The 19729-nt window shown below is 41.7% G+C and overlaps 1 protein-coding gene across 1 annotated transcript; it reads left to right on the top strand.

Moving 5' to 3' along the window:
• The first annotated feature begins 586 nt into the window (after positions 1-586).
• MYLIP (myosin regulatory light chain interacting protein) lies at positions 587-19126 on the top strand. The gene is made up of 7 exons (XM_019743004.3): positions 587-921; positions 2022-2212; positions 12678-12863; positions 14044-14241; positions 14741-14905; positions 15756-16176; positions 17577-19126. Exons 1-7 carry the CDS (start codon positions 835-837, stop codon positions 17664-17666), a joined length of 1338 nt encoding a protein of 445 aa, XP_019598563.1. The 5' UTR covers positions 587-834; the 3' UTR covers positions 17667-19126.
• The last annotated feature ends 603 nt before the right edge of the window (positions 19127-19729 follow it).

Below are 19729 nucleotides of genomic sequence, written 5' to 3'. Positions count from 1 at the left end.
CAGAACAGGTAACTAGAAGCCTCTGGAGAGGATTCATACAGAAGCACTAGATTAAGCTCCCTGACTTACTGGTCAACTGCCAGAACTTTTATACTCAGATGCGAGTTTTCAGTGACTAGGTCTGAAATGAGGAACAACCATTCCGCCTTTCGACAACCCACGGTAGCAAACCCCAGGAAAAAATAGTTGTCCTCAGGATTTTGGGTTGCTCCCTTTCCTTTTTGCTTTCACCTCCCGAAATACATTTTGGAGTGAGCCAGGGCGTTTAATCACTGTAAATTCAAGCCCGACAGAGAGGCGACTCTGCTTCAGAGCCCGTGGCGGTCGCTCGCTCGGAGTAGCGTCGCCCAGCGGGCAGAGGCAGCGGGTGTGTTCCCGGCCTCCCTCCTCCCGCAGTACTCGGCGCCCGCAAGCTGCCACCTCCCCAGGCAGCCCCGGAAAGCAGACGGCGCTGGGAGGTGGGGCCGCCGCCTATCGCGCGCCTCTATTAGCCGGCGGGGCAGCGGAGGCGGGGCAGAGCCGCTGTGATTGGCGGGGACCCCAGCCGGAGGGGGCGGAGCCACTATATCAGAGGAGTCTCTGTCGCGGCGTAGGCAGTCTGGCTGCTGGAGTGCGGCGCCGCGGTAGAGACTCCGAGAGCCGGTGGGCTAGCGGGCTGGCAACGGGGTGGCAGGAGGGCGCGGCGGCCGCGGGGCGCAGGACAAGGGTCTGCAAGGCGGCAGCCTCCCGAGGACCAGCCTTACTGAGACCCGGGCTGGGTCTGATTGGTGGGGAGGCGGCAGCCCCACTCACACCAAAGAGGAGGAGGCTGTGGCGGCAGCCGCGGCCCCAGCCATGCTGTGCTATGTGACGAGGCCGGACGCAGTGCTGATGGAGGTGGAAGTGGAGGCGAAAGCTAACGGCGAGGACTGCCTCAACCAGGTGAGGACGAGGGGTCAGGCGGGGACCCTAGGCCGAGGGGCCTCGCGGCGGCGCCGTGCACCTGGGACGCACCGCTTGCCAGGGACCAGGCGGCGCTGCGGCGGGGGCGGGGGTTGGTGGGGGTGGGTGGCGCGTCCCAGAAGCCCGGCCCGCGCCCCCTACTCCACCGGCGTGGGACACGTGGCCTCCCCGCCGGGAGCGCGTGGGAAACCGCAGAGGACGCGCGCGGTGGCCGGCCACCCTGTCCCCCGACCCCCCCGCCCCAGCCCGGCACTTTCCCGGAAGAAGGCGGACCAGAACATCTGCCGCAGGTGTGTGCATGAAGCCGCCGGTCGGGTCCCCGCGGGGCCTCCCAGCGACACCTGCGTCCCGGGATGAGGTGTCTGGAAGCGGTCACAGGTCTCTCAGGTTGTTTGGCAGACAAGCCGGGCCCTTGTCTCTTGCTGCTGCTCAAATGGACCATTCACCTGCATCTTCGGGTTTGCGAGGACTAGAGGACCGTTTTGGCATCTACTCCTCGCTTGTCTTTAAGCACGCGTTTCTTTAAGAGCGAAGAACGGTTCCAACAGTGCATATTGGTAGGGCAGACAGCAGATTTGATCTCAAGTGAAACGCTGTGCCCTCAAACCCCCTAGACCTGAGATGTTTGGAAAACCCTTTCAAAGCTTAGCTGACACTTGTGGCGTGTTTCCTCAATGTGTTTGTTTTTTGGTAGTGCAGATGGTTAAAATTGTCCAGATACTAAGCTGCCAGATCAGCTGTGTCGTTTGTGTTGGTGGAGGGAATTTTGGTGATTAGAATAAGGAGGAAAATTCCCTGAGATTGCCCTCCTCAGCCTTTCTGGAAGGCTGCTTTTGAGGACTCCTTTTTCTCTACTGCCATTGGCTGTGTCCTGAGTATTAAAGGAAGGACATTTCTGTGCTTCACCTAGTAGTTTAGCATCACTAGATCTTTGTTCTTCCAGTTTACAACAGAAATTGTAACACTGTTGTTGAACTTTGTAAAGAGTAGGCAGGAATCTTAGAGCCAGTGGAGTCCTTGGGTTTACTTTGACTACATGGACCATTTGCTCATCCATGCCGCATTCATTTTTGTTTCAGGTGTGCAGGCGATTGGGAATTATAGAAGTTGATTATTTTGGACTGCAGTTTACGGGTAGCAAAGGTGAAAGTTTATGGCTAAATCTGAGAAACCGGATCTCCCAGCAGATGGATGGGCTAGCCCCTTACCGGCTTAAACTGAGAGTCAAGTTCTTCGTGGAGCCTCATCTCATCTTACAGGAGCAGACTCGGTAAAGTGATGCTAAAATAAACCAATGTCAAATAGGCCTTTGGTTCCATTTAGAAAGGGTCATTGCACCTTCTCAGAGATGTTTACAGGCAAATTTGTTTTGATACAGAAGAGTGAGTTGGTTCATCACTTCGAAGTTTTCCATGGTGCAGCCCTTACATCCGAGTGAAGAGGGACCTATATAGTTGACATGGGGTACATTTTCCAACTCTTCCTGTGGTTTTTCTTGTCTTTATAGACAATGGGAGAGCAGGATTGAATTCTTACAAACACAATGGCAGACGCAGGGCTGGGTGGGGGGCGGTGGGAGGAGAGGAAGGAAGGAAGGAACGAACGAAAGAAGGAAGGAAGGAAGGAAAAGACCCACTGACTTCCTGATAGCAGCAGCTAATGCCCCAGAGTAACCTCTGCCTCTCGGCAGTGTTACTATAGGTCATTATAGACTGTTCTAACAGAAAGCAGGAAACCATTCTTAAACTTGGTCAACTTCTTCAGGCTAGTGTCAGATTACAAAGTGTAGCAAAGAGCTCTGTCCGACTTAATGCAGAATTTTAAAAGTTTTTAAGTTTCTGGAAAACTTAGAGAACTCTTTTAAGAACAGTATAACCAAACTCCATCCCACAGATATGTTATATATGATTGTTGCGTTTGGATTGTTAAATTTATCTCTTTAGAAAACCACCAATAGTGGTAGAAAACCAGAGAAGGTGGTTTTCTCTTGCAAACCGAAAACATTTTCTCCCCTGGGCTGACTGGAATACTTTTCTCAAAGATGAGAAAACTAGGAAACCAGTGTTTAACATTTATTGCTGAAATGCAAGAGACCTAAATCTTACAGTGGCATATTAAAAAAATAAATAAGAAAAACAACTAATTCTAAATACAGCAAACTTTAGCTCTAAATTCTAATGTTTTCCATAATCGTTTGGCTTGGAAATTTGCCATGTACATGAAAATGTGAATGTGAAAATTTGAGTAATCATGAGTAAACCATACCTTTAAGAGTTTTTAACGTGACATTTTTTGTTTGTTTACCTAAAGACTGATTGAAACATATTTTGAAATACTATTTATTTGAATTTGAAATCTCTGCTTTGTCTCATTATAGAGCTTTAAAGAGTGAGGGAAATGTTCAGTTTTGTTTCTGAAGGAACTGGTATATAAAATTCTTAGTGCTCTTGAAAATGTCTTGCAAAATATTCAAGTGATTGCATGTTTAACGATGTTTTAGCTGTGTATTAATAAGAGTGGGTTGAGGGTTTTTTTTTTTTAATTGAAAGCTGATTTGTGAAAGGTTCCATTTTGCATTTCTGTGTGATAACTGGCAGTCAAGTAAGAATATAATATATATATATATATATATATATATATATATATATATCACAATATATTGGAATTTTCATTGTGTACTTTTATCATGATTTTCAGTCATTTCAGGGCCCCCAGATGCAAATCTATTTTGATGACACAAATGTATTTTTTAAATCTGTAGAAGCTTCAAAAAGCGAATACATCATTTAAACAATGGCTACAGTTATAATTGTATAATACGTTTGTATAATGAATGCTTACAGACTTTAAAATTTACTACTAGACGGTCTTATACTTTCTTGTAATTGAGTTAATAACTATTATCAAATCCATTTTATTCATGCAAGAAATAGAGACATTTTATGAATTAGAATTGGAATCAAATTTCCTACTTTATTGACTCAATTGGCTTTGACTCTTGAGATTCATGCCTAATAGCGCTCAAAGAATACACATATCTAGTTAGACTAGGTAATTTTAATTGATTTTAGATCCTTTTGAAATCTTATTGAAAAATTAATGTGATCTAAGCTTTTGACTTGCTTTTAAAATGTTGGAGCATTTTACTTGTTTTTGTAGGGTTGTCTGAAATACAGAATTTTAAGAAAATGTCACCTAACATTTATATAGCATTGTGCCTTAATAACTACATAAAGTGATTTGTCATTAGCATTTGTACCTTTTTATTAGGATCAGAAGTTGTGTTGGGTCCAGTTTAGTTATGGCTTGTATTGTTTTTATGTGCATGATGCTATAGAACAAAAATAGTTATTTCCCCCAATATTAATGTTAGCAAGATAAAGCTGGTTGATAAACCTTTTGATGTTTAATTATTCATTATAAAATATTTACATAAAGTGACATGAAAATAAAATAGATCTGTTTAGGTAGTGAGTAAACTCAGCTTTACCAGTGCAATCATGAGGTGATTGTTTACCATCTCTAAGTCAAGTCATAAGGGTACGTTTAGTGTACGAAAAGTGTCTGGACAGTTTATTAAATGGTGCTGAAATATGCTGGCTGAGTTGTCCTTTGTGGGCAATTAAGTAGCCTCCTCACAGTAGAGCTGGCCTAACGGGGCCAGTTAATATACTCGTTTGCATTGGATTAGGGAGGCTGCTGTGAGAATGAGCAGCCAGGAGGCCTGTTATAGAGTACTGGGGTCAAGGCAGGAGGTCTGCATCCTAGGTCCTCCTCTGCCACCAACTGCCAGTGTATGCGGATTTCCCAGACTGAGCCAGATCTTTCTTCATCTCAATTGAAAGTCCAGGACCAGATTGTGTCTGGAATCTCTTCTAGCAACAGATTTTTTTTTTCTTTGCATCTGTTTCCTCTCTGTATGATTTTCCTCAATGTTCTCCTAAATACATTTCCCTGAAGACAGAAGAAACATATCAAGTGTCTGCTTAGATTGGTAGGTAGAATTAATCTGGTTTCTGATTTGGCCTCATTTTAAATTTGGTTCTTTACCCAGATTATTATGTTTGCTCTTGAATGGAGGTCTGGAAAGTAACCGAAGAGTCTTGTTTAGACTCAGCTGGCACAGTTCAGAGATGGAGACAGCAGGTATTTTCAGCAGATGTTTGCCATGCTATGGATTAAAACTAAAAGTGAAACTAATGTATTCTGGACGTTGATCTCAAGTAGTAATCTTTGGAATTCTTGCCTTTCCAGGGCTCTCGGTTATTCACAGCAATTCAGACCAGATTTTGGTCAACATTTTCAAAACCGGTTTAGAGAATTATAAACCTCATCTTCAGAGGTGGTAATTATACCATCCACTGCCAATAAAATCTTTCTGCTTCTCCTGACTTTGCTGCATTTTAGCAGAGCTCTGGTCTTTGCTGGGGGCATTCCTGCTTAGGTTAAGACTCACCAACACCAGAATTCTCTTTCCCAGAAAACCCCAGTACAAGGAGTCAGGGGGGTCCTGAGCTAAATATTCATGGAAATGCTGTAATCCTGAGCGTTGGATCTCACCCAGGTTTGAACGATGTGATGAGCAGTGATGAGTCTCACCCTGTCGTCCTTCAGACCTCAGCTCCGTCACCACGCCTCAGAAAAGCCATCTCTGGGCTTGCTCAGGAGACCAAACTCTCCCGAGACATTGTGTAGCTTCCTTTCATAGCATGTAATGAGCGTGTAACGCTGCCTTTATGGATGTGACAATTTGTTCATTGTCAGCCACCCTAATAATCTATCAATTCCATGAAACAGGGAGCTGATCCACATTGTATCTCCAGAGTCTTGCAAGTGCCGGGTGCATAAATATTCACTGAATCAATGAGTTAAGTACTTGGAAATAAATAAGAAACAGGTAACTGATACTAATGATACTCATTTTTTTTACAGATATTGAAATGTGTGCCAGTTTGCTTCTATAAAATGAAAAATTTGAGACTGAAAGAAATCTCACCATTAAAAAATGTTTTGTAGTGATTATTCTGTTAAGAATTTTCTCAGTGCTTAGCCTTCTTTTGCTCCATCCCTAGCCCCGTCCACCCTACCCCAGGCCATTTCTTTATTGCATTAGTTTTTTTTTATATGTCCAAACACAAAACAGGCTCCTGGCAAGTAAAAAAGATAAAAACACTCCTACATTATTGCCACATAAAATATTAATTAAATTTCTGAATTCTAATTTATCTGTTAAGTTTTTCTTTTTGCTTAGCATATAGGATGTTTGTGTTATATGTTTATTTTAGACATGGGTCTCCCATCTGGGCACCTTCAGTCTCTTTTCAAATTTGTGATACTTATATAGAGGTTGCCAAAAAATGTATACATATTTTAAGAAAGGAAAAAACTGTATTAAAATTATGCTGATGGTAACCACTTTGAGCACCTCTTGTAATTGCAGAAGTCAAACGTGAGTTGCATTCATCTTCTGTTATCAGTATATATTGAGTATTACAATTTTAATACAGTTTTTTCCTTTCTTATTAATGTGTATACATTTTTTTGGCACCTTCTATATATTTGCATGAAATCTCCAGAGAACATTGAGGAATTTATTTTTATGTTATAAAAATGAACTTCCAATCTTGACCATATAATTTTTTAATAAATTTAAATATTTACATGGCACTTAGGGTCAGACTCAGGGTGACCAGTGGTGCACAGCTCCAGGGACACTGGATACATTTATTCTCTAGTCGGGTCCCCTGCAGCCTGGTCACAGACTTGTCCTGGACCTAGTTGCACTCCCCACTAATCTGGATTGTTGAGGAAGAGATTGTAGTTAACACTTTTAAATTACAGGTTTGCCTGTGTTGTTGTTTGCCTAGGACAGGTCTCTATATGGTGAGTACTCGTATTTTTTAGAAGTGCAGATTTTATGCTTCCAAATAATAGTGTTTTTCTGGTGTGAATTGTAATAACTTTTGAAGTGGGGAATGTCCCCCCACCACCACCACCTCCGTGTCCTTTAACTGCTTTGGAGCCTGAGGAGGAGCACATTTGTCACTGATTCCCATTTTGCATTTGGGGCTTTGAGAAGGATTTCCTTAAGCCTGAATGGAGACCTGGCTTGGTAATTTGGCTGTGACAGGCCTTCCATAAAGTGTAGATTTGATGGTTCATATTAGGTATAGCTTATTCATTTGAATTGTGAACCTAGATCTTAAGAGATTTTCAGTAGTATTATTTTGTCAACCTCTTATAAAAATTGTCAAATGTGCAGATAAATTGAGGATTTTTACTATTAACAGTTAACTATGTTTATTCATTTACTGATCCCTCTACTCTATTAATGTTTTTGATGCTTTTCAAAACAAGTTGTGTGTAAGTACACTTCCCCCTAAATACTTCAATATGTATATCATTAATTAGAACTCAATATTTGCCTATAGTTCTTTTCTTTTGAAATAAAATTTACATATGATGAAAGACATAAATTCTAATTATACCATTTAATGGGTTTTGACAAATAGATGTGACTGTTTAAACAAATCCCTTATCAAGATTTAGAATATTACCACCATTCCAGAAAGTTCCTCAGGCTCTTCTGCAGTCAGTCCCCACCCTGCTTCTCCACCCCCACACACCCTACTGTACTACCAGAGTTGTGTGTTTTTCTAGCATTGATTAGTTCTGCTTGTTCTGCTTCACGTAGATAGAATCGTGAAGTGCGAACACTTGTGTGTGTCTGCCTTCTTTTGTTCATCATAACATTTTTGAGGTCCATCAGACCGTATACGAGTATGTCTGGCTTATTCCTGTTTATTGCTGGGTAGTATCCATTGTATGAATGTACTACTGCTTGTTTATCCATACTCCTGGTGGTGAACACCTGCTTTCCAGCTATTACGAATAAAGCTGCTATGAACATTCATGTACAAGTTTTTGGTAGATACGTGTTTTCATTGCTCTTGAATAAATAGCTAAGACTGGAATAGCTGGGTCATAGAGGAGGTAATCGCTTAGTTTTATGAGTAACTGCCAGACGTTTTCCCCAAACACGTGTACTATCATGTACACCCACCAAGAATGGATGAGAGTCCAGCTTCTCCACGTCCCTGCCAGCCTTCTGGTGGGCGTGTAGTGGTAGCACAATGCGGTTTTAATTTGTATGTCTCTACTGACTATTAATGGTAAATATTCTTTCATGTGCTTTTTGGCTTTTCTTTTGTGAACTACCTATTCAGGTCATTTACCCACTTTATTCAGTTGTTGCTTTTATTTTTGAGCTGTACAAATACCAGTTTAGGTATATGTTTTGTAAATCCTGTATTTTCTCCTGTGGCTTACCTGTTTTCTTGATGCTTTTTGAGAAGTAGTTTTTAATTTTGGTCAAGTATAATTGATCTTTTTTTTTTTTTTTTTTTTTTTTTACAATTTTTGCTGACTGCATCCTGTGAAACCTTTGCTTACCCCCATATCATGAAGATACATTCTTGTGTTTTGGTTTAAAAGCATTATGGTTATAGCTTTTGTACGTTTAGGCCTATGATCCATCTTGAACTGATTTTTGTTTCCCTGGAATTTAAGATACAAAACAAAAAAACTCTTACAGCAATTTTGTTTTGATTTGATAGTTTTAAAATATAACTTGGCAGTCAGAGTTTGGTTTAAAATAAACTGATGTGGTTAAGTGACTCATTGGACTGAGGCAGGCAAACGCGTGATCTAGTAGGGGTCTAACTGGGTGAAGGACAAACCAGCCATTACTAACTGATGGCCAGGTTCAGTTGAGTCTTTTGCGGGGAGGAATACAGTCAATATTGGGAGTGGAACATTTTTAAAAATAGTTACTTAGCCATTTTAAAGATGTTTTAAGTTACTTAAATTTTGAGTTTAATAGTACATATGGATATAGTTATCTTACATTTGTGTCACAGAAAGTTCTTTAAAATGATGTAACTGGGAAGATACCTGGAGGGCAGTAATTGAGAGTAACCATTAGTGATGAGCAGAGAGACAACTCCCAATTGGTTTGCAGAAAGTTCTGCTTTGATTATTATATAATTTCTTTATGAGGCAAGCCAGTGTGTAGAGGAGAGTTCTCTGATTACAATTCTTAAAAAGTAAATGACTTAATTCCTTAAAGCTATGGAAAGGAATTAATTTTTAGAATAGAGGAACAAAAATATATTAAGAATATGTGACTCTTTTTAAAATTACAATTTGTCAGATCCCTATATTCCTTCCATTTTTAAAAAAATCTTCCATAATGCTACAGTAAGTGTGAATTCATTTGTACCCATGAAGCAAAGGTATGAGTTAGCCAGAATGTTTCTTTTGGGGTGCCAACATGTGATCCCTATATTGAAAATATGCATTTTATTAGGATAATAACTGAGTAAAACTTGAAGAATCATGAATTTCAGGGGTAACCAGGAGAATGTGTAGAAAATGCACTTCGAGCATATGTCTATAGGACATATCCACAGACATTTGCTGAAGACAAAGAAAATAGTTTTTTTCCCCAAAGGCTTTCATTCTGTTTGTGATTCGAGCATGTAACCTAAATTAAATTAGATATGTCAACTACTTTTGATCTTTAGTTAAAAAAAAAAAAATCACCGCAGGCATGACTTCTTTGACCACATCTGCTTATTTTTGATATTATTAGTAACCTTTCACCCACTTTACAAGAAAAGGAGGGGGGGAAATCCATGAGCCAGACAGTTATAAGCCAGATGGTTCAAGAGAAAGTAATCAGAAAATACTTGATTCAAAAACCATCCTTAACTATTGAGCCATCACTAGATTCCTTGTTGGAAATGTGTGTCTGTGCTCTGCCATCCTCCCTCTTGGAAAGAGCACGTTAAATAGTCTGTTGATGGCTGGTCACAGCTGGTGACCTTTGCTGTCACTGCTCCATTGTGCTGTTCTTCTGGAGAGCATAAGCTGGTCCCCCAAAAGCCAGTTTGTGTCCGGAGTTATTTTGACAGGATGTGTTCCTTCCCGCTAAAAGGCTGTCAGTTTCATCTGTAAAGGGGCAATCAGACGTGTTCACCCTGGGTAGGGCTTGGCACAGAGGCAACACACGACAAATATTTATTGACTTGAAATGAAAAGATTGCTTTATAGCCATGAAACTGAAAAATGCAGGAAGGGCCCTTATCAGAAAGTTTATGTCACCAGTAACGAGGAAGTTTTTTCTGCTCACAGGGTATTGACTGCAGTTCAGCCTAGAATGTGGAATATGTAGGAAAAGCCAATTGTCCCCCATCCCCTTTTTTTCCAACTCTGACCTACATGCCGGGAAAGGATCAGCCTGGATCAGCGTGACTCTCGAGCCGCTGACCACCTGTTAGTATTTTGTTACTGCTGCTATTTGCCTTTGGTTTTGGCAGCTATCTCACCAGAAGTGGGCATGAATAGTCTGGAAAAAGAAATTGGATTGATTTTGAAACTCTTTTTCAAGCTATACTTAATTCTTTAATAAAGCAGAAACTGGTCTCTAACTTAATACTTGGGAAATCACTTAAAAGACACTTTCACATAAGCAGTGATTAAATTGAGAAGACTTAGTTTGTGGTGATACTCTGACAATCCTTCAGCATGTAATTTCTCCTTTAATGTCAGCATATATTCAGAGTTTCATTTTCTACTAACATGCCCCCTGATGAATACAGAGACAGAGGTCTGTTAACCAGGGTGAAGTTGACTGAAGGGTCATCTAAGAAGCATTCTGAGGGCTAAAGCAGTGGTGTAACACCAAAATCAATGGGAATGCTGGGCCTCAGGCCTCAGATAGCTATTTTACAACAAGTTATTTTTGTGATTATTTCTTTGCCCCAGAAGGGACCCCCCTTCTCAGTTTAGCAGTATGTCAGAAATACTTTAAAGACTAGCAGATGTTTGGGTTAATAAAAACCATTCTTTTTTTATTGCTATTGTGCATGCTTACTGTGATTTCTTCATGGGGGTTTTGAATAATAATAATAATAATACAAACTGCAGTATTTGGCAGAGTTTGATAATTTTAAACATTTCTTTATCATTATAGAAGGCATGAAACATTAAATTTAAACAGTTCTTAGAGGAAGATTAATGGCTGTTGTCAGTCTGACATTTTTAGACTCCATAGAGTCCCTCCTTGGATTTCTAGCCTCACTTTCTTCTTTCCTTTCTTACATTGCTCGTGTTGTCCTCTCTACCTGGAATGTTACACACAGGCTGGTCTGTGAATAAAAGCAGTGTTGCGGTCTGGCATAGGGTGTCCAGCTGAAGTGGGGAGCTGAACTTACGAGCTCTGTTTAGAGCAGCGTTCAGAGCTTCACCATTGGCCGCAGTTCATTTGTTAATGGAAGGAATATTGTGGCATTTAAGCATGTTTGATAACAAGTCATCAAAGTAAGGTTATACCTATACATTTGCCAGAGACAAGTTCTGTAACTGAGGCCAATCTATGGCCGTTCAGATGCTGTCTTGAGAATCTTGGACAATACGTATTGGTAGGCAACAATGTGTCCCAGGAATGTGTGAGTATGACACACCTTGTAGTAAATGTAGAATATGTAGTCAATGTAGAATGTTGTATACAGTTAGGACAGGTCAAATAGAATGAAACAGGTGGACATGAATATAAACTAATTGCAGACACTGTGCAGTTTTACTTAAATTTATGGAGTTCTCTGATAGTAGAGGCACTGAAGAAGTTAGAAGTCAAATACCATAACAGAGAAATAAATAGTTTGCATGTGATATAGATGGAATGGTAGCTAAATGAGGGGCAGAAAGAACAGCCTTCAGGACTGGGAGCAGCGAGACCAGCCACCGGGGCCTGAGTGTGCTTGGTCTTTCCAGGAAGAGGAATTGTTCCTTCCCTGGGGCATAGTGGCTAGTGGGACTGACAGGAGATGTGGCTAGAAAGTTGGGGCCAGCGCGTGGAGAAGCCTGGGTTCATACTGACAGCGTGCTTTCTTGGGAACAGTGGGATCCCTTGAAGGATTTTGGGCAGAGAAATGGCAAGTGCATAGCAGAAGCAAGCAACTTGGAAAGTGGATCAACACAGTCGGGGAGGACCAGCTTAGAGGATACTGTCAGTTCTCTGACAGTTTAGAGATGCAAGTAGGGCAGACGAGGTAAAAGTAGGAAGAGTTTTCAGAGATAGAAAAGTAGGTGGAAATAAGATGGAGTCAAAGTGAGTCTTGGAAAAATAACAAACAAGACTGATTTTTACTGGGAGAAAAAGTGGGTTGGGGAAGGAAGACACAGTGAGTTTGGTTTTGAATGAATTAAAATTGAGATACTAAAAACATCTTAAGCGAAGTCGATAGGCATTGCGACATTTGAATATGATTCCTAGGAGGGAAGGTGGGGCTAAGACTAGAGATTTGGGGTCATTTGAATAAAGAAGAGGATCTCAAGATAGCAATTCCATGTCAAGATAAAGTTTTCTGATTAAGGTCATTTCTTTTAAAAATTATAATGCAGAAACTTGTGTATAATTACTTCTTATTTCATAACTTGAATGTTACTGAATTTGTCTTAGATTTGTTTTGTTTGGGTTACACTTTTCATTCCAGAGAAACTTAGTCTTGAGACTTATTTTACCTGTATATTCATGATAGAAAAGGTTCTATAATGTAAGCATTTTCCAGGTGGCTTTTAAACTTGCTCTGTTTGGCTAACTTCAAAGGGATTGTGAAAATACTAAGCAGGTGGAGTTCCCAGCATAACCTCATTCCTGCATTGCTTTGCAGGCATATCTTTTTCTTGCATATCAAGGAGGCCCTCCTGGCTGGCCACCTCCAGTGTTCCCCAGAGCAGGCAGTGGAACTCAGCGCCCTCCTGGCCCAGACCAAGTTTGGAGACTACAATCAGAACACTGCCAAGTACAGCTACGAGGAGCTGTGTGCAAAGGAGCTCTCCAGTGCCGCCTTGAACAGGTGTTTATACCTATCGACCTAGCAAATTTGTAAGAATTTCCAGAAGAAAATGAATCTGTGGCATATAGAGATCATTTGTGAGCTTAAGTCTAGGCCATTACCCCATTCAACCAGTTATTTTCAAAAGATTCTTAGCCTTTTCTTTGAGAAACTTATAAATACCGCACATAATCCACACAAATAAATGCCCTTACATGAAATGCTATATAATCAGAATTTTAAAAATCTCTGACCTTTTAAGAATGCAGATCTCCTGACATAAAAAGTTTATCATGCATATTGGAATTTTTTTCATCCCATCAAGGATTAAACCAAGAGACCTAACATAGGTGTCTTAATTGTGCATTCATCGGCAACAGGTAACGCTGAAACTTAGTGGCTTAAAACAGCAAACGTTATCTCCCAGTCCTGTGGGTCAGGAATCTGGTCCTGGCCGCTGGCTTCTCAGGCTCAGGACCCCTCACGAGGCTGCTGTCAAGCTGTTGGTTGAACTCCGTCTCAACTGAAGGTTCAACTGAGGGAGGGACCCGCTTCCAGGCTGACTCATGTGGCTTGTTGGCAGGCCCTGTTCCCTCGCCACATGGGCCTCTCCGTGGAGCTGTCTCATTACGTGGTAGCTGGCTTCGCCCAGGACAAGCCATCCACGTCAGAGCAAGAGAGCACCGAGATGGAAGTCAAAGTCTTTTTCTGACTTAATTTCAGAAGTGAGTGACATCCCATCACTCCTGCCATATTCTGTTCATTAGAAGCAAGTTATTCGTCCAGCCCACACTCCAGTGAAGGACGTTACCAAGGGTGAGAGCACCAGGCAGTGGGATCCAGACGGACTATATTAGAGGCTGTCCGCCGCAGTAGATAAAATAAATCCTGCATTTTTTCATAGAAATTACGTACGTGTATTTTTACAGATGTCCCGTAATTCTTCCGAATCACCCTCTTCCAATATCTCCAATAGTTTTTACTACTGAATATTTAATAAGATCTTGAATGGTGTCTTAGAAGTATTTTACAGTAAATTTGCTAAATAAATGAAACATCAATTAATATATAGCTTTAAGTTCTTATAATTCATAAATGGCAATGTCAGTGTAATTCACTAGTGAAAATGATACCCATGATCTCTGCAGGCTGCACGAGTTAATCTCTCTGTGTACCTCTCTGTCTTTTTGGTGTCCTGCAGCATTGTTGCAAAACATAAGGACTTGGAGGGGACCAGCCAGGCTTCGGCCGAATACCAAGTTTTGCAGATTGTGTCGGCAATGGAAAACTATGGCATAGAATGGCATTCTGTGAGGGACAGCGAAGGGCAGAAACTCCTTATTGGGGTTGGGCCCGAAGGAATCTCAATTTGTAAAGACGACTTTAGCCCAATTAATAGGTAACCCAAGTCTTAAATTTTTTCAGCCCTAAATATATGTATACTTTTGTAGCCCTGATCATGAAAATAGAACATGGAGGGTGATTTACTATACAGTCATCCTTTAGGAAGAAAATTATTTCATTTTAGTACGTACATTCATTTTATTTAGGCTTTGATAACCATTTAATTATTTTTTAAAATATTAACTCAAGTGTGTTGATGTGGCAGACTTAATATTTTTCAAATAAGTTGTTCACTGCTATAAAATCTCATTTTCACCTACACACACACACACACACACACACACAGAACTTAATCCAACACGTCTCTCCACTGACTGCCTCACAACTGCCTTCCAATATGCCTTATCACTGGGGAGCACAGTGTTTCAATGCTAGCCCCAGACTGAGTGTGGGATTTTCCTGCTGGGTCATGAGCACACGAGAATCCTGCAAAGGCACACGCAGAGGGACACATCTCTCCTGGACTTGCTCACTTTTCTCTTCCCATCTTTCAGGATCGCTTACCCCGTAGTGCAGATGGCCACGCAGTCAGGAAAGAATGTGTACTTAACCGTCACCAAGGAGTCTGGGAACAGCATCGTGCTCTTGTTTAAGATGATCAGCACCAGGGCTGCCAGCGGGCTCTACCGAGCCATCACGGAGACGCATGCGTTCTACAGGCACGTACTGCTCTTTACCCCTAACCTTAGCCTCTGTCCACAGCTCTGAGGTTTGCAGGCGACAGTCAGGCTCCTGCAGTCTCTGGTAGCATCGGCTCAGTGAATCCTGTACAGAATCTAAGAAATCGGTTGCTTCGGAACATTTCCTTTCTGCCGTGGCAGTGGCGTCCTTATCAGCATCGGCCTTCTCTCCCACCAGAAAGTGTACGTGTATGAAGCTGCACAGACATCTCCCCCCGCTTAGCTCTTCCCTACCTCCTCGTAGCACCTCCTCTCCCCAAGACAACTTGGGGTGGTTTCCACCTTTCCTTTCTGGATGAGCTGCTATCCTGAATCCTCACTACATCGTAAGGATTGTTTAATAACAGTTTTGATACTCTTATGTCAGAGGGTGCTTTAAAGTAGAGTTGTAGTTTCACTCAAATATTGGGAATATTAATTAAAGCTAAGAAATTTAATTGACAGGCAACCTAAACCTTTTTTACATTAAAACAGACACCCAAATTGTGGAGCAGAATGGAAAATTTGTAGGAAATGTTTAAATGAAGCCAAGACTTCAAAGAAAAATATCCTTTTTCTTGTCACAAGTTGCTTTGTACTGTAGCTCACGGCCCTGCAGGTTCAGAGGCACATTCACTCCCCCGACATTTAGGGCGGGTTTATCAGAGGTGGAATCACTTAAATCTTTCACACGTGTAAAACAGGAAGAATTTGCTTTCAAGCCTACAAACAAGAACATTAAATGTCTGCGGACATGAATATTCCTAGTCACGTGTGTGTTTGACGGTCTGAATCTTGGCAGTGCCGGGCTTGTCGGTACTGAGGTTAGCTGTTCACTCTCTCCCTGCAGGTGTGACACCGTGACCAGTGCCGTCATGATGCAGTACAGCCGAGACTTGAAGGGCCACTTGGCATCTCTGTTTCTGAATGAAAACATTAACCTTGGCAAGAAGTATGTCTTTGACATTAAGAGAACCTCGAAGGAGGTGTATGACCACGCCAGGAGGGCTCTGTACAATGCCGGCGTTGTGGACCTCGTCTCGAGAAGTGACCACAGCCCTCCCAACTCTCCCCTGAAGTCCTCCGAGAGTGGCCTGAATTGCAATAGTTGCGAGGGCCTCAGCTGCCAGCAGACCAGGGTGCTCCAGGAGAAACTGCGCAAGCTGAAGGAAGCCATGCTGTGCATGGTGTGCTGCGAGCTGGAGATCAACTCGGCCTTCTGTCCTTGTGGCCACACTGTGTGCTGCGAGGGCTGTGCCACTCAGCTCCAGGTGAGGGGATGTCAGCTGGCCTGCTTCTCCCTGGCAGCCTCACTTACCCTGCAGATTACAGTGAGTGCGTGAGTACCTGCTCCGAACCGGTGATGGCTCACTAATGCACAAACTGAGAGTGTCCACCTCCGCCTGGAAAGGGCCTTTGTGTTCCGTGACTTGGAACGTATTGCCCTTTGGAAACATTTTGGATTAGCGTACTATTTTCAATAATGTAATTACTCTAAACCATAGACTTTTCCAAGTGCTGGAAACAAGGCTCAGATTCATAAGGTAATGCACCTAGTTCATGCCTTAGTGAGGGAGGAGAATTCAGGCCTCCCGAGGGCTGGTCCAGTGCCGCCTGTTCCATTTCATGTTGTTTCCCATTTGCTGACACGAGGATGGTCTTTACTATGCCTTAAAATATTTGGGAAAGAATACTTAGAGTTTTGGGTTATAGTTAACTCTCAGTTATCCCTGGGTAGGTTGTTTATTCTGCGATTACTTGTGATTAACTTCCTTTCATTGCTCTGTGTGCCTCCAGGGGCCCCTTGGATGGACTCTTCCTTAGCAAGTCAAACTAATTTTAATATTAATACACAAAAATAAAAACAACTAATATATAGTACTTTTTTCCTTTCTTGCACCTTACATTTCCTCTTACGATATTTCTTTTTCAATTCATTTTCATTTCCCAGAACTGTTGGCTAAATTTCACTATGGTTTTATGTAAAACTAGCCCTGAATAACATCTAGTCCTTCAGAAAGTGCTAATTTCAGAGCTATTTTTAGGGCTATGTAACGAGCCAACAGGATGCCTACGTCCTTCCTAAGAGTAGATTATGCTGCTATGTCAAGTTATTTCCCCAGAGCCATCATGGGTTTGTGTTTTTCTGCCCACATAGTCTGACCCTCATGTCTTACGCTCCCACCCCTTGTGCCTGAGGAAGGGATGTGTTCATTGAGAAGCCAGTGAGGGATGTGGAGCTGTGACTACAGGAGCAGAGCCACGCTCGCTGGCCATGTGGCCTCGACCCAGTGACACTGGCCTGAGTCAGTCAGCTGGGCCTCTGCATCACTGCCTGTGGGGGTCCCCCCACATAGGGACCACAGCCTCATTGTGCAGCAGCAGCAGGATGTCTTTGGGGGTCAGTTTACCCATTGTGCCTCGTTAAAAGTTTGATGAAAAACCTAATTAATTTCCTTACCACTTATATACTTCCTAATACTCATTTTTAGTTCCTTGTAAAGTGTAAACTTTCAAACCAGTTAGAAACCAAAGATCTCTGTCAATTAAAAGCTAGAAATAATTATGACCACAGCTTGTTTAGAAAACAGAATTGATGGGAAGCACGGGTGAACACTGAAGACACAGATCCACGCAGGTGTCCTCACGGTGTTGTTGGCTTCTCTTCCAGTTGTGTCCAGTCTGCCGGTCGCGGGTGGAACACGTGCAGCACGTCTATCTCCCAACCCACACCAGCCTCCTCAATCTGACTGTCATCTGATCTGCCGTCGCGTACTAGGCAGGTCGTTTCCATGAACCGCACTGTTATAAACTATAAAATGATAGCTCGTGGAGAAAAATAAATACTCCCAACACCCATCTGCCATGCAATGCTTAAAAAAGAAAAAGGAAGAATAAAAAGAATACGATACTTCTCACCACCAACACATGCCATCAGCCCCTCCTGTGGTGGGGACCAGGAAGACCTCGGGACAGAGATACATTCCTCGGACTTTTCATTCTTATTATGATCAAGTAAAGGAATAAGTAATATCTCCGATGTCAGTTAAGTGGCAACAGAGCCAAAAAGTGGGTACCTTTTAGGAAGTGATGTTGTACGTTTCCTTAGCGTATCCCAAGGTAAGTTCTACTTGTAGCCAATTTTGTAAGAATTGGTTTTAAGAATTTACTTGGATTTTGTTTGTTTGTTTGTTTGTTTTTTTGGTATGGTCACAGAGCTCTGAACATTTTTAATAGGAAAGTTTTTCTTAAATAGTCAGTTTTAATGTCATTTCTGTTTTTATAACTTGTTCAAGTATGAGTGGAAGGCAAACATTTAAAATCAATTCTGTGACTTTTTAAAAAAAACTTGACCACAGAGTTGTCAGATTTAAACCAATCTGGCTAGTGGAAAACAGATAACTCGGTGTGGGTGGTCTCCTGTTCCTTTTCCCTCCTCCTCTCCTACCCCCAAGCCTTTCAATTATAAAACGCTACCCATTTGGTTAAAAGATTTCTGCAGACTAGTCAGCACTCCTTGTGCCTCTTGAGTTGGTGGAATATTTTAAGATTGAAAAGGGAGCACCTTTTGGGGGGAAGGGATTGTTGCTCACTGAGATGAAGTCTCGTGGTGTCCACAGGAGGGTGTTTCTTCAGTTCTCCCGAGCACTCTACTCCAGCGTCACCCAGTGGGGTTGCTTCTGCTTGAGCCATCAAGCGTTTTACAGCCTTATTATAGGTATCTAGCTATTGTATGCTTTTTTCTTTGTAAATGCTTAAGTATTAACTTTCTGTTGACCCCTCTATATGTCTTAGAGGGGTTTCAGGTTTTTTGTTTCTATATTTTTAATCATGTTTTCCACTCCCACTTGGGCATTTTGGACGTTGGTCAGCTTGTGGGTTTTCTAGGATGTCCGGAAACCTAGATGACCTTATTGGGTGCAATACTAGCTAACTTAAAGCTAGAAACCTACACTGTCACTTTCCTGAGATTTCAGAGTAGACTTTTCATATTGCCTTAATGTAGCAGTAATGTGCTTATGCATTTGTTTCTTTGCACAGACATTTTGTCAAATATTGAAACTCTACTTTTTTATGGCACATATTAGCATATAAGCCTTTATCCCAAGAGGTATTTATTTTTTCACTTGTCAAAAAAGTAATGTTTCCACATAAAGAACTCTGTTATATCCTAGAGGACTTTTGTCTTTTATATTCAAGATAATAAAGACCTTAAAGCAACCACGGGTGTTTGTATCATCACCATTATTGTTATTTAAGCCAATGTAATTCATTTAAAAGAAAAGAGCATTGATAACATCATAGTTGGTATCTAATTTGGTCCTATTTGGAAAATCTGAAAATGTTTCAGGTATTGACCTTAGTGGAAGAGAATGTTCATCGACTTACTCTTCTATGTTTTCTGGTTATACAATTAGAAAGCAGGTGAAAATGGGGTAATATATATAACCAGATGAAAAGTGAGAAATAGAGAAAGGACTGGAAGGTATTGGAGAAGGAAAAGGAATGGCAGAGTTGGAAATGAACAATTTAAACCCAGACATTGCTGCTGGTTAGTTGCCTGGTCAGGAGAGATAAGTACCTGTCTAGGTCCCAGCAGTAGTGATCTCAGGTGACAGACTAGAACTCCGTTCGATAGGACAACTCGCCTTCTGCTGCTAGGACCTAACTGTTCGACAGGACAACTCGCCTTCTAAGCATGCCAGTGTGTGCTAATTTGTGTTGCTCCGGAAATGCTGTGTGGAGCAGAGAACACTGCACATAATATATGTAACTGATAATTACGTGTAGCAGTTGAAGGAAATAATTTCAACTGCTACAAAA

This window comes from Rhinolophus sinicus, chromosome 14, assembly GCF_057876585.1.
Source record: "Rhinolophus sinicus isolate RSI-liver-muscle chromosome 14, RSI-T2T, whole genome shotgun sequence".
Classification (NCBI taxonomy): domain Eukaryota; kingdom Metazoa; phylum Chordata; class Mammalia; order Chiroptera; family Rhinolophidae; genus Rhinolophus; species Rhinolophus sinicus.
Note: the sequence above shows the minus strand (reverse complement) of the source record. Positions and strands in the feature narration are given on the sequence as shown.

Bases quoted from the DNA above. Each gene is read 5' to 3' on its own strand.
- MYLIP (XM_019743004.3), top strand. From the start codon at position 835: ATGCTGTGCTATGTGACGAGGCCGGACGCAGTGCTGATGGAGGTGGAA. The intron at 2,213-12,677 runs GTAAAGTGATGC...ATTGCTTTGCAG, and splicing joins ATCTTACAGGAGCAGACTCG to GCATATCTTTTTCTTGCATA. The intron at 14,242-14,740 runs GTAACCCAAGTC...CCCATCTTTCAG, and splicing joins GACTTTAGCCCAATTAATAG to GATCGCTTACCCCGTAGTGC.